Genomic DNA, 18,116 nt, shown 5'->3' with positions numbered 1-18,116 from the left:
CAAAACACATTTAATTATAAGTTTAAGTTAATTATCCCCCTAACAAAAAATAACAATGACTCAAGCTGCACAGAATTGTGGATTATGTGACATTTATACACAAATTAATTTCCCAGTTAAACTCACTTGCATAAATAAAATTTTAATAGTAGTATGGGAAAACATGGACTTTGCAATAAGACACATGAAATCTTGCCTTTGCAACATATTAAGTTGTGTGACCTAAGATGAGTTATTTAATCTCTCTACACATTTAACCTATAGATGAGGATATTAACTATGTATAGTGAAGATTAAAATTTATCAGCAAACCACTTGCAGTGTGCATAGCATAGGCTTCTGGCACACATAAGCACAACCTTAAAATTCTGTCTTTTATTTACTATAATCAAAGATAGTTATTTTGACAAACCAATTTCCTCTTTTAAACCATCTCTTACTGACTCAATCTCATTATTACTGATATATTTGTAGTGGGACATAATATCAAAGTAATCTATGGGTCTACTGGACTATGCAACATTTCTGTGCCAAAATCCTAAGATTAGAATGTTTGTGGTTCTAAAATCCTTTTTTAGAATGTGTCTTCTCCCTCACTGTGAGGCAGTCGCCTGTAAAATACTGCTAAAGGTTTACGTAAAAGAATCCTCATTACTGCTTTCTGATTTGCTCTTAGGAAAGTTTAGAAAAATAGCCAACAAGATTTTCAGCACTGAGAACAAACTACACGTTAAGAGGTCTTGGTGGTAATGGGGAATCCTCACAGCAGTACAGGGTCTCACACTGAATTCTTAAACATAGCATAATACCGGCTAGGCCTTTTTTTCGGTCAACTCCTTGGTTCTTCACCCCATTTTTTACAGATAATAGTTGTGGGTAAATGACACCTAACTGCAAAATATGTGTTAAGACTCAAGAGAACAAATTCCTCACCAGGAAAGGATCCCAGAAATTGATCTCTGGGGTATAAAGGAGAAGAACAGTTAACAAAAGAGAGAGCTACATTTAGCTGAACAAATCCTATTAAAAATGTCAGTCTTCAAGGAAATAGTACTACACACTGAACATTTTCTCTTGGGTTGAAATTAAAACTCATCCATCACATAATCTTATTTCTTATGTAGCATCTGAGAAGGCAACAGTGCATAAAGCAAAGTGGCAGGAGCTGGAGAACAGAGTATCTAGGTTCTAGCTGTTCTACAACTGAATGTCTCTTCAATCTTGATCAAGTCTTTTAAAACTCACTTTGGCCTGCAGTTTCTTTACCAGCAAAGAAAAAGTCAGAAGGAGATGAGACCACAGAAGCAGAGGTTGGAGCAATATGCTTAGAAGATGAAGGAAGAGGCCATGAGCCAGAAATGCAGGCAGCCTGTAGAAACTGGAAAAGGCAAGGAGAACAGATCCTCCAGAAGGAATTAGCCCTGGGAGCCTATTTTTGACTCTGACTTGGAGAACTGTAAGATAATACGTGTGTTGTTTTAAGTCACTAAGTTGGTGGTAATTTATTACAGCCGGAATATGAAACTAATATACCTGCCTATAATTAAATTCTCCCAGAACCCACCCCATTTTCCAAAGGACTTTGCAATGCCTAAATGCCTACATTCCATCTTGAGTAAACGCAGAGTCTACTGAAGCAGACAGTGGAGAGGACATTTTTCAACAACTTCAGAATTTTTAGCAGATTATGTTTGCTCTAAAACCAACTAACATGATTCAAATGGATGCTTAAAAGAGAGGCTTTACCTCTGCAGAAAACCTTAGCACATTAGATAGGCTTTATTATACTACATTAATAGTCAGAAACAAATATATCACAAATGTTAAATAAACACCTTAAATTTACTCAAGATAACTGGCATGGCAGGGAATAAGATGTCATGAGTAACTACGATGGTAACTTCATCTTCAGTTATTACTTTGTTATTTTGTTATATGACTTTGATCAATGCCAATAATATGAGCAAGTGATTTTTTTAATTAGCTAAGGAAGAGTATATGATGGAATTAAATGTAAGAAATTCTACAAGAACAGAACAGGGCTGGGGGGAGGGGGAGGAGAGTTTAACACAAATAACCTAACAAAATAATTTTTTAAAAATGTAAATACCTGCTCTAATTCCTGTTCTGCATATTGACGTCGACTCAATTCACATTCTGCTCCCTCCCTCAGCTCTCTCAGCCGACATGCTTCCTCCTTGGCGTAATTGATTTCATCCATCATTTTGCGCTCTAGATTTTGTTTTTCTACAGCAACATTTCTGTTTTCTTCCTGTGCCTTCTCAAGCCTTATGGAACAATAAAAATGAAAATTCCTCACAAAATTTTCCCAACTTTCATTTCTTAATAAGGAATAAATATGTATCAAACAATAGCTATGCTTCAATCAGAATGGCATGGCATTTCCTATTAATCTTAAATTTGGATAACAAGAATATTAGGTAGCTACATCATCGCTGTTTTGATTATCTTGAGCTCAAAATACAGGGATAGCAGGAAAACTCTTCACAAAGACACTTAAGAAATTCATTATTGTTGAAATCATGCTAAAATCAAACTTAGCAATACATAGAATAGAATCCCACCTCTATTTGACTTATTTCCACTGGTCTTCTACCAATTTATTCCCTAGTGCACATCTTTATAAAAGTCTGTAGATATGATGCTATTTTCTAAAACTGAAATGAAATGCACATGTTCTTGATGCATGTGCCACCTATATGAAAATATGTAATAAGCACATGCCCATATTACATTTCACAAATTGTATTTTTCTACATAAATAACAAGACCTAGAACTTTTTTCACTCACTCACCTCTCCTGTAAGTCCATCAGACTTTGTTCTGCAGTTTGCAGACTTTCTAAGTCTTTCATCATTTTTGCAACATGTTCTTTTGATGTCTTATTCTGTGTGTAAGCAAACCAGCATCCTCCAACACCAATTACTATAGAAACTGTGAGGATAAAATCCTTCATCCAGTTATGAGGAGGACCTATAAAGAGAAGTAAAGATTATGAATCTTTGAATGTAATAGAATCCCCATACTTAAAGGCACTTGAGCCTCCCATAAACTCCAGTCTAAGTCATTTCTTCAAATAATCATTATGTATTTATTATAACTACCGAACACACTAGCCCTAGAGGGTGGCAGAAATAAAGCTGCATAGATAGATGCACCAAGGCCCTGCTGGTAGGAACAAAAGTCCTGGGGAACCCTGGAAAAACAACAGCATCTCCAATTACATACTAGCAGAATGGTCTGCTGTAGGGTGAAAAAAGACCATTATCATTCTTTCTTCTTTCCTCCAGTTACTGTTCCAACTCCTTGTACCTTTCCCTCCACCCCCTTTTGCTGTTAATAAAGAATTATATAGCTCAAAATGTGAGCCGAGGTGGGGAAGCTGTGCGTTAAAAGGTCATCAGACTGCTTTATTATTATTATTCATTTGTCAGAAATGGCTGGGTCACTGGAGGGAAGGAATAGAATCTCCTTTCCCTCCTTCAGCATGGCTGCTAAAGTAAGGAGTAAGGAGTCAGGACCTACAGATACCACTATTCATATAATTTTCCAGTTTATCCCTACAGTCAAATAAACACAAAATATTCAGAGGGTTCTCTGAAGGGAGACACGATGGTAACTAACACAAAGTGAAGAATACCCAAATGCTCACGCCAATAGGAAGACAATGCATGTTTGATGAGATGACGAGCTCTACGGAAATGGCAAATTGCTGTTTGTAATTCTAGGGTTAATCTGTTCCCATGGTGATAAATAGCATGCTCAATGCCAGAGACCCCCAGGGTTGCACATATCCAGAGTACATGCTCTCACCTACAGCAGAAGAGCTGCTACACTGTAGAAGGCTAGAGTCTAGAAAGGACTGATTTTTATTTGTTCAGCATCTGGTTCAAATACAAGCCCTGTCCATATTGAAATATAATCACCAGAAATAACCACAAATATATATTCAAGTACTAAACTCTAGTACCACTAACCAGCAGCAGTCAGAGAAACCTTCATATGGCAATGCTTGTTTTTTATAAATCTAACCCAGGTACTCTAACTGTAGGGTTCATTCACACACAACAATTCTTAGGCAAACACATTAAAAAGGTAATGCACCATTAACCCCTTAACTAGCCTGTTTATTAAAACATTTGTTTTTGACATTCTTTGGGACTACTTTAGTTTCTTTTCAAATGATACTCTATTGCTTTTCTAGATTAAAAAAGAAATTTGTTCCTAGATTAATAAAATGTTAATGTTCCAAATCAGATTGTATTTAAGAGAAATTCTATAGTTTGATGCCTATTTTGAGCAAATGATCACATGAAAAAGTCTAAATCTCCTTTGTACATCTCCTAACCGATTAAGTTGAAAACTTAGAACAAGGAAAGGTTTGGGCCTCCCATAGTGGCGCAGTGGTTGAGGGCTGGGCTGCGCAGCCTCTGCAGCACCAGTTCGATCCCTGGCCCCCAGGCGAGGGTCCCACATGGTGCGTAGACCTCTCCTGCTACCCGCTGCTCCCCTCAGCAGTGTACTTCGCCAGTCTGCCTGTTCTGTTTCCCACTCTGGTGAATTCTCTCACCCTCCAGCGCTTCTGACTGTACCCAGTGCTTGTATAAATAAATAAATAAATCTTAAAAAAAAAAAAAAAAAAAAGAACAAGGAAAGGTTAGAGAGGGTGTCATCTCTGCGGAATGCTCGGCATTTCAGTAGTCTGCTGTTTCTTAGGGTCTGTAATTTCCACCAACAGTGCATTTCCACACCCTTCACAAAGAGGGAAGTTCCAGCTGTTTTACCAGCTGCTCTTACTGTAGCCAGAGTCAAAAAAGAACCATCAGTAAGTCATGGAATCCATGCCACCACTCCAGTAACCTGTTTATAGCAGTTACCTCTCCCAAGATGGTCTCACAGAGAACTGCAGGTCTCCTAACTCCAAGAATTGAGGGAGAATAAACATTAGTTTTCTAGTTTTTAATTTGTGTCTTTTTTTTTTGGTATTAATTTTGTTCGTTTTGTATCATTTTTGGTTTCTGAAAAATAAAACATAATTCTTCTAAAATGTGTACTCCCCCAGACCTTCCCCCAAGCTTTCTTATATTTGAAATTAAATGATCAGTTTCAACATCCCTTCTGGAGAAAAATCATTACATTAAAATAAGTACAAGGTTCATATCTTCCTTATACAGATGACAAAGCTATTTCTTAAATTGCAAAGCAATTTAAGAACAAACAGCATTCTCCACCTTATGCTTCTGCCAGACTAGTCTGTTACTTTATAAAGTTTCAGTGAGTCTTTTCTTTTGATCCACATCTTAAAAATCTTCTTGGTGATTAGTAAAATCAGGTTAGGATTTATTACTTCATGGAACCAAGACAACTGTTAGATTGCAACAATTTTTAAAGGGATTCTTCAATGACTATCCAGATACTACAACATCAACATTAAATTCCCATAAAGATCCAAAGTTTCAAATCTAGAAATTTAAGTCTAAATTACCATTTTTACAACTTCTTGTATGTGTTTTGAAAATGTCATACTCCATATTTCAAGGTATCAATCTCTAAATCTTTTAAGATAGCATGACATTCTAATAGATTTCCTATTAGATGATTCTTCTTAGTGGACTATTTTATTACACTTTCCTTCTTTAAATAACAAATAAACAATCTGATAATTCTTTTGCACCAAACTCTGTGACAATACTAACGTGTGAGAGGTCCAAACAAAACCACATCCAGTGCCTTGAGCTGAAGTTTCTGTCTGTGACTCCGGTCGCTGATTTTCAACTGAGAGGTCATAAATGAAGGTTCATGCACTGCTATCCTGTTCATTTAAGAAATAACATAATATTAATCAAAAATATTACTAGTATGTAAACACTTGAACAGCATATTTAATACTTAACATATTAGTGATGATTGCTGGAAGAGCTCATCCACTTTACTACAAGTATTGAAAATCTTTTCAGAGGAAGTTAAGGTTGTACAAAGACTCTGTTAATAATTTAGCTGCTATATGCATGTTTGCTTTCTAAGGTTATTTTTGCTAAAACTCACTATGATTTAGAACTTTATGAAGTTCCAAATACTTTATAATTATCTCTATTATTTTACTATTTTATGAAGAACAAGAAAAATATAGTTTACTTAACATCAATTGACTCTGAAAAAAGTTTTCAATTTAAATCATGCTGCTTTTCTTTAACAATATTTCAATATTCTTTAACAATATACATTTACATTCTACTGTTTAAATTGCTTGAAAATTAAACAAAGTTCAATGAAGTCACAAGTGGGAAGGAAGAACCCATCACTGGTTGGAAATTAAAGAGTGTATATAAAAAGTACTAACCAATTTATCAGCAATGACCAAAGATGTAGGGGAGCAAAAGGCACAGATGAAATAAGACAATAAAATCACTTTGTTTTGGACTTCAAATCCAAGCATCCTAGAATTAAATTTTCTTAAAAACCAAGTATGACATCAGTAAGTATCTTAAAACACAAAGTCTATAATAATATAATTATTAATAACAATGACGATTAAAACAAGCATGTACTATGTGCCGGGTACTGTGCCAAAGGTTTAAAATTCAAAAAACTAGGAAACTAAGGTATTAAGAGATTGAGTAACTTGCCCACGGTTATATAATTAAAAGAAGTAAAGCAGGGACTCAAACCTAAATGTGTATGATTCCAACAACTATATTAAAAACCACTACCATTTTATTTAGGAAGATATCAAACATCAAAGTATGGAGAAATTACAGGAAATCCCATGAGGCTTCTATAAAACTTTAAAGAGAGTAAAGAAAAACTCTGTTTCCCTTTACAAAACACTTTCCTTCATCTTTCCACAGGTACCTTTCCTGTTTGTTTCTCATACACCTTTAACAGAACACTTATTAAACTGCTTGAAGGCAAAATAACTGTCTTATCTCTATATCCCCAAAACTAGCATGGTGCTTGGCAAAAGTAGATGCTTGATAAATGTTTGGATAAGAGATTAATGAATGCATGGATGGATGTATGAATTAACTAATAGCACACTATCAATAGACTAAATTTAAGAAAGACAATGAGATGTAATAAAAAGGAACTATATAACAGAATTTTATGCAAATTCATCATGAGTCCAGAGGTGGAAGTGATTCTACCTGAGTGGGTGAGGATGTCAGGGAAGTTCACACAGGTCTGAAAGGAATGAGGAGGCATGTGTCAGGTGAAGAGAGCCTGAATAGAAGCTCTGGTAATAAGAATTACAGAGTATAGAAAATACAGTAAAAGGCTTAAGATAACCATTGTAATTATCATAAAATTAACAATTTTGATTAAGGACTGCAGATGTAACAGTAGTTCAATGTCACAGAAAGGAAACAAAATAATGACTAATTAGAGGCATGTATACATCTGGAGTGTGTAATACATTTTCTTGTACACAAACCTTGTATCTACAGTCTCCTATATAAAACTCTAACTTACATAGTAGTTTAGTTCATTGACATTGCCCCTGTAAATGGACACATCTAATTGTCATTACCAGATAAAATAGGTCTTGATGAAGAACCTTCCAGTTTTCCCTTCTCCTCCATTCAAATAAGGCTCCAAATGGACTGACCTGAAAGCTAAACTTCTAAATTTATAACTTTTCTAAGATAACAACATACTCACTATTCTAAAAAATTGATCTTGATTTGTGTGTAATATTATCGCAACAATTCTACCAGAATTTTAGGTGTCTCTGATAACCTTTCCTTAACCAAAAGAAAAAAGTGGCTGTAACATTTACTGTCAAAAGATAGAGCCATCCATTTTATTTTATGTTGTTTTATGGAAAGAAAGCATCCCAAAGACAACTTAAGAAAAATATAATACAATGAGCTCCTTATAACCAGAGTAACACATATAACTTGAAAACACCTAATTCCATTATAATGTTCTCCTACCCTGTTCCTTTGTGTTAACTTAGGAACCTATCTTATATAAAAGTAAGAACTACATCTTATTTAATTGTATCTTCTATGCATTCTATAATACTTACTTGTTTAATTGACTTTCATTCCTAAAATTTTATCATAGTCATTTGTACAATAATGCTGGTATATTCAGAAAACATCTTATGGGAAGTATGAAAACTTTCAACTTGATCGAAAGTACAAATGTCAAAGCAACAAAAGCTGCTAATTTTAACAGAATGTGTATACAAATTAATTAGAAATACAATGAGCATATCACATGTATAGTAGTTAGATAGTAAGAAGAGTCTTTTTTGACACTAGAAACAATCCAGGGAGGAATGGAACATAAGCAACCTTGTAAAAGTAAAGTTCTGGTAGAATCATTGCAAATTTTACATTTAAATCTTAAAAATAAGGTTAACTAATTGAGATTTAAAAAAATATAATTTAGGAAGTTAGTAACAGTGAATTTTGAACACCTCATGGATAAACTGGGATCCCAGATTTTGCTATCAGGTCTGTCTGGGTTCAACACTTGCTTGGGCAAAATCATTCACTTCTCTCACTAGGTTTATTTAATCTGGTAAATGGGGATAATAATAAAACTTCATTTTAACCATGAAACATAAATAATATAAAATAATATAAAGTACCTTCATGCAATATACATTTTTATTTATTTTTATATACATTTTTAAATGGTTGCTATTATACTTTATTAAACTTCATCATTTTGAGGTTTAGTTAGGGTCAAGAAAATTAAGTGGTTATTGTTATTTTAAAAATATCAATTAAGAATAACCTTTACATGAGTCCATTCAAACAGGGATTTTCATAAAGGAAAATTAGTATCAAATGAATAAACTTTTGTCATATTCATCGGATGGTCATAAATTGGTCGGCTGATGCCATCTTAAAAAGATGTAAGTGGCCCACCCTCAAGTTTTCAAAATGACTTCCATGACAATAAACTGACTATTTGAACAAGAAAAATTAATTAAAATGTAAAAATTCATATCTTAAATAATTAAAGGATGGAGACAGATATTTCCTTTGAGCCCTTAACCCAGAATTTGTAGATTCAGCATTGAAAAGTAACATCTAGTATATAATTCTCCATGAGCATAAAAATACATTTGAATAATAATTACTCACCGGGGAAGTGTTGTTCCTTTGACATTATTGTCTCTAAAATTCTTCTCGTATTGGGGTAGCTCAACAAATTCTATTAACCACTGCAGGGTATCCTCAAGAGTCCAATTATGAACTGCAAGAGACAAAAGAAAAAGATACATTTCAAACACATGCTTTCAGAATTTATATAAATTATATAAAGATATATGTGTATACATATATACACATGTATGTATATAGAAATGTGTGTGTGCATACACACTACTATAGCTGTTGAGGAAATAAAGATATTAGATCGAATTTTCCATTCAATCCAATCAACAATAAGTATTAAATTGGCATTCAGCATTCTAAGAGAAGCAAAAAATAATGGAGATGTAACTCCTACCCTTAGGGGCTTACAATCTAGATGAGACACATAAAAGAGTACAAAGTATTAGCATGGTTAGTTGTAAAACAAGTGCATAAATAGTTTATACAGGATGACATAGTACAGTACTTCTCTAGCTGCATAAAACTTATCAGATATATTGGGTTGTAGGAAAAGTCATGATGCATTTTTGCATAGAAAACATAGGAAAAAAGTCATGACTTTTCCAACAACCCAGTAATTTTTCATTCATTTTTTCACTTAGTCATTACTATGTAATCTTTCTGCACCTCAGGTTCCATTTGAAGAACTGGAAGTACAGCAGTAAACAAGATGGATAAAGTTCTTCCCCTCAGGAAACTTAAAATTCTTCTGGAATGGGGTGGGACAATTTATAAAAGAAGGTAGACCCTAAAAGTTTTCAAAACAAGGAGAAAACTTATTTTATTTTTTTTTGTATCTATGAGATGATGGATGTTAACTAAGCTTATTGGCGGTAATCATTTCATGATGCAAGTTAAATCATTATGCTGTACGTGAAAGTCCTGAGAAAGAACATGAAAGAATAATCATCCTCACATGTGAAACAAAAGTATTATGTAATAGTTCACATATACAGGCAGCTGGTAATGATCAGGAGTAATTAACAGAACAGTAAGGTGATATGTAAATGTGTCTTTAAAAAAGGAAAAAAGAGGAAGACATTTCAGATAGCAAGCAGCTATTAAAAAGAAAGGAAGATTTTTTTTTTTTTGATTTATACAAGCACTGGGTACAGTCAGAATATTGAGAGGGTGAGAGAATTCACCAGACACAGAGCGGGGAACAGAACAGGCAGACTGATGAAATACACTGTTGAGGGGAGCAGCGGGCGCGGCAGGAGAAGTCTGTCGCACCATGTGGGACCCTCGTCGGTGGCCAGGGATCGAACTGGTGCTGCAGAGGCCGCGGGCAGCTTTGCAGCCCAGCACTCAACCACTGCGCCACCTGGGGAGGCCCAGAAAGGAAGATTTTTGATGATGTCACCAAGATGGTGACAGAGGAGGTTCACTGCTTCACTCCCAAGAGGAACACGTAACAATTAACTGAAGAGACACTATACTGAGAGTTCCAAAGCTCAAGATGAGAATGAAGCACTCCTTGAACCTCAGAGACCACACAGACTGCATCAGAGGAGATACACCGACAACAGTACAGCCAAAGGGCCCAGGGAAAGGAAAATGAAAACGATGTGGAGGCACATCTCTTGGTCAAAATAAAGCCCATACAGAGGAGCCAGATTATGAGGATAACAGAGAAATCTCTCTAGATGACACAACCTCTCCCACACCCCTCAGGGCTGGTCCTGAGTTCATGAAGTGCATTGTGGACAGGAAGCTGTGTGTCAGATCTGGTTGCCCAGAAAGGAGGGATAAGACTTGCCATAAACATGAATCAGCCCCTCAACCATAGCATGCTCTTGACAGCAGTTGGACCTCATGTCTCTCCCTCACCTGTTGACACAGCAACTGCAAATATAGGACTTAGTATCTACAGAAGGCAGTAGAGGCCAAAATATCAAATTAAATCAAATCAAGCCACTGTGCCATCTTCTGGGAAAACAGACCAAAAAAAAAAAAACAGTTCAACTCTCTACATAGCTGATTCAGATTTTTTTTTAAAAGAAGGAAATTTAAATTAGCAAAATGGGGCAACAAAAAATATAACATATGACAACTTGAGACCTCAAAGGAGTATCACAACACAAGGAGAAAACAACTCTCCAAAATCCAATAACAAATTCGTGCAAGATAATAACTCCCTATCAGATAGAGTTCAAAATTGTTACAGAAGGAAGCTCAACAATACATTAAAAGAATTATACACCATAGTCAAGTAGGATTTATTCTAAGGATGCAAGGATGGTTCCACACATGCAAAACACTAAACACTGTATACCACATCAACAAAAGGACAGAAATCACGTGGTTATCTCAACAGCAGAAAAAGCACCTGACAAAATGCAACATCCTTTTATGATAAATCCTTCCACAAAAAGAGTAAAAGAAGAAACAAACCTCAACATAGTACGGCCATATATGACAAATTACAGACATTATGCTCACAAAGTACATCCACTCTCACCACTACCATTCAACACAGTGCTGGAACTTCTAGTTACAATAATTAGACCAAAAAAGGATATAAAAGGTATCCAAAATGGAAATGAAAAACTAAAACTATCAGTATTTGCGGATAACATGAAATATATACTGAAAATTCCAAAGACTAGTAAAATGCCACAATGAATAATAAGTTAAACAGATGAAAGTTAATGTACAAAAATCTGTTCACTATATACAATTAGTGAACTAACAATAAATCAGAAAAATAATCCCCTCTAAAAATTAGATACCTTGAAATAAATTTAACCAAAGGGAAAGACCTGTACAATAAAAATTATAAGATAATGTTGAAAGAAATAGGAAAAGACACTAAGTGTTCCATGTTTACATCTTCAATGCACGAATGGCATTCTTCACAGAAACAGAACAAAAATCATGAAATATATTTGGAGATACAAAAAAACCCTGAATAGCAAAACATTTGTAGGGGAAAAAGGAGAAAAATGGAGATATAATGTTCCATGTCTTCAAACTATACTAGAAGGCAATAGTAATTAAAATAGTATGGAACAGAATTGATGAGTCCAAAAATAAAGTCTCAAATATACAGGCAACTAATTTATGATAAAGGAATCAAGTGCTTGCATTGGGGCAGGAAAATCTCTTCAATAAATGGTGCTGGGAACACTGGATAGCCACAAACAAAAGAATGAAACTAGATCACTATCTAACACCGTATACCAAAACACCATATACCAATTCAAAATGGATTAAAGACTGGGATATAAGATCTGAAGCTGTAAGATACATGTAAGAAAACACACAATATATTTCTAGACAATCAGCCTTAAAGATATGTTTGGTGATTCACTCAAAGGCAAGAAAGAAGAATGCAAAAATAAAATGGGACTTCATAAAACTGAAAAGGTTTTGCCCCATGAAGGACATTTGCATCAAAATTAAACGATATCACACTGAACAGGATGAGATATTTGCACATCATAAACCTGACAAGCCTTTAATAACCAAAATACACAAAGAACTTATAAAACAACCTGATTAAAGAACAGGCAGATGGTCTGAGTAGACATTTCTCCAAAGAAGACATACAGAAGGCCAATACGCACATGAAAAGATATTTATCACCGGTTATTATCATAGAAATGCAAATCAAAATGAGGTATTACTTCACCCCTGTAAGAATGGTTATTATCTAAAAGATAAGACAAGGGTCTCCCTGGTGGTGCAGGGGTTAAAGTCTCAGTGCTATCAAGCTATCACCAGTGGCCTGAGTTCTATCCCCAGCCAGGGAGTAAACCCATATGGCACAGCAGACCTCTCCTGTTTAGTCAGTCTGCCTGTTCTGTTCCCCACTCTGTCTCTGGTGAATCCTCTCACCTGCCACACCTTTGGCCTATCCCCCTCCCAGTTCTTGTATGCATATATAAATAAAAATAAATCTTTAAAAAATAAAGATTAAAAGGTAAGAAACAAGAAGGATTGGAGGGAATGTAGGGAGAAGGGAAATGCACGTACACACAGTTGGTGAGAATGTAAATGGACACAGCTGTTGTGGAAAGCAGTATGGAGATTCATCAAGAAAGTAAAATAAGGGGACTCCCTGGTGGCACAAGGGGTTAAGCACCGCACTAGGAAGCAATCCGCAGCCACTACAGCATGAGTTCAATCCCCGGCCAGCCAGGGGGCTATCTACATGGTGCAGCAGACCTCTCCTGATTCGCCCGCTGCTCCCCTCAGCAGTGCTCTTCAGTCAGTCTGCCTGTTCTGTTCCCCACTCTGTCTCTGGTGAATTCTCTCACCTCCCACATCTCTGGCCTGCACCCGAGCTCTTGTGTGCATAAATAAATAAATCTTATTTAAAAAAAAAAGTGAAACAAGAAATTCATTCTATCCAGTTATCCCATTCTTGTATTTACCCCCAATTACAAAAACACCAATTCATGGAGATATGAACCCGTTTGTTGCAGCGCTACTTACAATAGCCAAGAGAGAGTTGGAAACAACCAAAGTGTCCACTGACTGATGAATCTGACATATATTCACAGGGGACTATTACTTAGCTGTTAAAACAAAAGAAAGATGAAATCCTGCCACACGTGACAACACAGATGAACCTACAACGTACCATACTTGGCACAGTAAGTCAGACAGGGAAAGACAAATACAGTATGATTTTACTCATACGTGGTATTATAGAGAAAACAAACATGAACAAAATTAAAATAAACTTTTGGACTACTAAAAAAAGAAAGGAAGGAAGGAAAGATGTCAGGGTAAAATTTTCTAAGAAGCTGTTATAAACTGAGACCTAAAAATTGCAAAAAAGCAAACATTGGGACAATCGGGGAGAAGGATATCTAAACAGGGAAAGGTCTCAAGACAAGAATGAACTAGTTGTTTTAGAGAGAGGAAGAAAACAGAATGGCCAGGCCAGGAAGACTTAAAAATCTGGACATTTTTCTAATGTCGTTAAAAAGAAAAGGAATGGACTGTGGGAGGCAAGACTAAAAAAACTGATAAGGAGAATATTCCTTACATAGCCGTAGAAATAAAAGAAGTTATTGCCTTGAACATAATTTAATAAGAATATTGTGCAAGTGGTCAGATTCATATTCTGAGAATAATGCTGTTAGACGTGCTGTGAAATGAATGGGATTTGGTATCTAGTGGAAAGCCCAAAAACAGAAAGTACAGAAGACGGCGTCAGGAGAGGGTGTGCCATTGACCAAGATAGAAAAGAACGGAGAGACAAGTAAGGGCAGGTGCTAGAGATTAAAAGTTCTGTTTTCAGAAAGTTATGCTTGAATTATATAGTAGACATTTCAGTGTAAATAAATAATAAGCACTCAGATAATCAAACAAGTCTGATGTTTAGAGAAGAAAGAGGTTAGCAACAGAGATAAATTAGGAGTCATCGGAATACAGACTGACGGTCTTTAGATTCAATGAGCTCACCCAGGAGAGTGAAGCTAGCTATTGTGGCTATTAGAAAACTAGTCCCAAATGCTAAAATAATTTTCTCCTGAGTACTTATTTTAGTTAAATCTTTTATAGGCACTTTTTTCTTTTAGGGTTAAAAAAAAAAAACTTATGAGATATTCTCTATTTTGGAGATGAGAAACTGAGAAGTTAATGGGACCAACAGAGTCAGTGGCAGAACTGTATCTGAATCCAGTTGATGAATGTCAGGACCTGATTCTATGCTATTCTGACAGAATTAAATAATGATAGAGACACAAACAAGGAGTAAAACGGAAACAACTTTTTTCTGCTTAAAAAGTATGAAGGACAATTATGAATGTATCCAAAGAAAAGGAAGCAGGGTGCTTGAAAGATGAAGACATATTGTCTATATTTAAGTTGAGAGTATGGGAAAACAAAGTGCTAACAGACCATAGAAAAAGTCAAAGAGTGAAGAAAACAAGTGAATAATAAAATGAAATCTGAAAAGAGATCTTCCTGATAAACAACAGAAAATTACTCGCTTTTGCTAGCGAATCTGATTTTTCGCAATATTCCTTTTTCATGAAGTGTTCTTTAGAGTAAATGCTTAAATAAATCATAAATTATATTATATTCAGTGGAAATGATTTTTAAAAATCATCGAAAAATTTTACTTTGAGACAGGGTTATTTATTTTTTTAATGTTCTCTCATGCCATAAGCTTGGACATGTGCTTGAAGCTGCTACATCCATTTAGCCAAATAATTTAGGATATCAGCCAAAGGTTCTGGTTCTGGGTGCCTTCCACTGAATATAATACATTCAAAGTAATCTTTTTACTCTTAAATTTCTTCTTATTCAAGCTGAAGTACATTGAGAATCGCCCTGTCTTGACTGCCAAGAAACCGACAGTGCAGCTGCACCTCAACACACCCACACAAAAACCTCAGCCAAGAACACAGGATAAGAGTCTCTCTGTCATTTCTATGGCTGTTCAACTGATCAACAGCAAAAATCCCTCATCTAAACACTCCAGATCATCCAAATATTTCCTCAATTCCAATAAACCAGCATGGAAAGGAAGAAGAAAATGAATAATACATCATCAAAGTGCCCAAATCCTAGATTACTCTGCCTAGTAAACAGAATATTATAGTGGTTCTAAAATATATTTACAGTGAATATTTAAAATAATAAAATTCTAGTACAGAGCACACCATTTTCTTTGGGAGGAGGTTCACTTATTGTGCTGTTTTGGTTTCTTCAGTGATGGCTCATAAATACCTTCACTTCTCTTCTCATGACACAACTTGTATTTTGCATTAGATTTTTGTTCCAAATACACAGCTGTCTTTCAATTCTTACAACATAGCACACTGTCCCAAAGGCCCTACCTCAGGGCCTTTGCACCTGCTATCTCCTAAATAGGAGACCCCTTTCTTCCATCCTTCTGACGTATCTTAGCCTATTTACTTTATTGAGAATTCATATTTTAGCTAAAACTTTGATTTCTTCATGTGAGCCTTCCCAAATGTTGCTAGATGATCCTATGTCACTCTGTACATTCTATGCACATTAAAATAATTATAATTTTTTGTATGTTTATCATCTCAACATCTGTTTATTTCATTGAAGCAAAAAATTTTCATTCTCCATTCCATCCCTAGCACTTGGTACACAAGGATGCCCAACAAATAATTTATTGAGCCCTCTTAATTAGCAAGTATGAACATCTATTTTCACTTTTCAGTAATATAAAAAAAAATCCAGAAATAAAAATGTCTGTATTTTTAATGGTAAAGGAGTTATTCATTTAAAAATGACCCATTTCTTTATTACATGTCTCTCAACAGTTTTTTCACACGTTGCCAAATAGTACTTCCACCAAATGGCAGACAGAGGAGGACGTGGAAGCCCTTTAAAATATATATTTCCTGCAAACTGCATGTGTTTATCTTTTTTGATTGCTGAGTAATATTCCGTTGTGTCTATGTACAACATCTTCTTGATCCAGTCATCTATTTTTGGGCATTTGGGTTGTTTCCATAGCTTACCTATTGTAAATAGTGCTGCTATAAACATAGGGATAGTGCTGCTATAAACATGTGCCCTTTGGAATTAATGTTTCTGTGTCATTTGGGTAAATACCTAGGAGTGGAACTGCTGGATCATATGGAAGCTCTATCTTTTGCAGGTCAAGAAATCTCCACGCAGTTTGCAGCAACATGGATGGAGCTAGAAGGGATCATGCTCAGCGAAATAAGTCAGAAAGAAAAAGAAAAATACCAGATGGTCTCACTCATAGCAGGAATTTAGAAAACCTAAATAAGGGACCAGGAAAAAGACTAATTAATACAAAGTAAAAATCAAAATCAACAAGCAACTATAAACCAGAGACACACTACGGGGGGAGGGGCGGGGAGAGGAAGGACTAGGGTTAAAATAAGGGGGCGGGGGGTGCAATTTTATGGGGAATATAACCAAAATGAAAATGCATACATTGTGCAAAAATGAAAAATGATCTAAGAATTATATAAAATAAAATATTTAAAAAAAATTTCCTTCTCTTCAGGGGTTTTTTTGGAAACTTTTTTTTTAAGATTTTATTTATGCAAGAACTGGGGTACAGGCCAGATGTGCGGGAGGGTGATAGAATTCACCAGAGACAGAGCATGGAACAGAACAAGCAGACTGACCAAAATACACTGCTGTGGGGAGCAGCAGGAGAGACAGGAGAGGTCTGCTGCACCATGTGGGTTGCTCCGTGGTTGGCGGGGATCGAACCGGCACTGCAGAGACTGCGGACAGCTTCACAGCACTGCGCTCAACCGCCTGCGCCACCAGGGAGGCACTTACCTGCAGTTTCTATACCATTAACTTACACTGTTTCAGCTAGAAGTGGTGACCAGTATTATAGATTGGTGTCTCTAAGAAATTTTGACAAATTAATGCCACGGCCAAGAGAACGAATTCAATAATGGAAAGCAATCTTACTGTAGTCCCAACAGTCACAGATCCACTGTGACATCACAGTCAAATTATTTAACTGTGATACACAAAAACAATAAAACTGAACTAGATCATCTTTAAAAGTCACTCAGATTCTTTGATTCTATTATAACAAGTAAGAGTCAGTATTTAAAATACTGCTAACCCATCATTCTAGAAATTGCAGAATACCGAGGGGGAACTTTTGAGAATTTTTGGGACAGCAACAAAAATAGTCACTAACATTTATTATTTAATGCTTTTAATTATTATTATTATTTTTTTGTGGGACCCTAGCGGGCAGCCGGGGAACAAATCAGCGCTGCAGAGACTACAGGCAGCCTCGCAGCCACCAGGGGAGGCCCAACAAGCTTATTAAAACACCACAAATTTGCAAATGTTACTTCAAATAATAATTGCAAAAGCCATTTGAAATACTTTTATCATCATATTGGGGTTTATGAAGTTGAAGTTCTTAATCAGATATAACAGATTAGTAAATGGCCAATTCAGGTTTCAGGCCAAGTCTGTTTCCAGAGTTGTAAGCACTGTGCAGTAAGTAATACTGCTAAGGTCTAGTGCCCGATA

At 35.7% G+C, this 18,116-nt stretch overlaps 1 protein-coding gene across 3 annotated transcripts in view; it reads right to left on the bottom strand.

The window, feature by feature from the left end:
- Positions 1 to 18,116, bottom strand: part of STIM2 (stromal interaction molecule 2) — a 109,588-nt gene that overhangs the window by 16,837 nt on the left and 74,635 nt on the right. For all 3 annotated transcript variants that reach the window (XM_037530419.2, XM_054688388.1, XM_054688389.1), the window contains exons 4-7: positions 9,123 to 9,234; positions 5,718 to 5,833; positions 2,817 to 2,994; positions 2,111 to 2,288 (exon numbers count right to left, since the gene is read on the bottom strand). In XM_037530419.2, the coding sequence (XP_037386316.2) occupies positions 2,111 to 2,288; positions 2,817 to 2,994; positions 5,718 to 5,833; positions 9,123 to 9,234 (584 nt within the window). The remainder of the gene's footprint in view (positions 1 to 2,110; positions 2,289 to 2,816; positions 2,995 to 5,717; positions 5,834 to 9,122; positions 9,235 to 18,116) is intronic.

This window comes from Talpa occidentalis, unplaced genomic scaffold (assembly GCF_014898055.3).
Source record: "Talpa occidentalis isolate TD23 unplaced genomic scaffold, MPIMG_talOcc4v2.1 talOcc4.6, whole genome shotgun sequence".
Classification (NCBI taxonomy): Eukaryota; Metazoa; Chordata; class Mammalia; order Eulipotyphla; family Talpidae; genus Talpa; species Talpa occidentalis.
The sequence above is the reverse complement of the archived record's forward strand: the minus strand, read 5'-3'. Positions and strand labels throughout refer to the sequence as shown.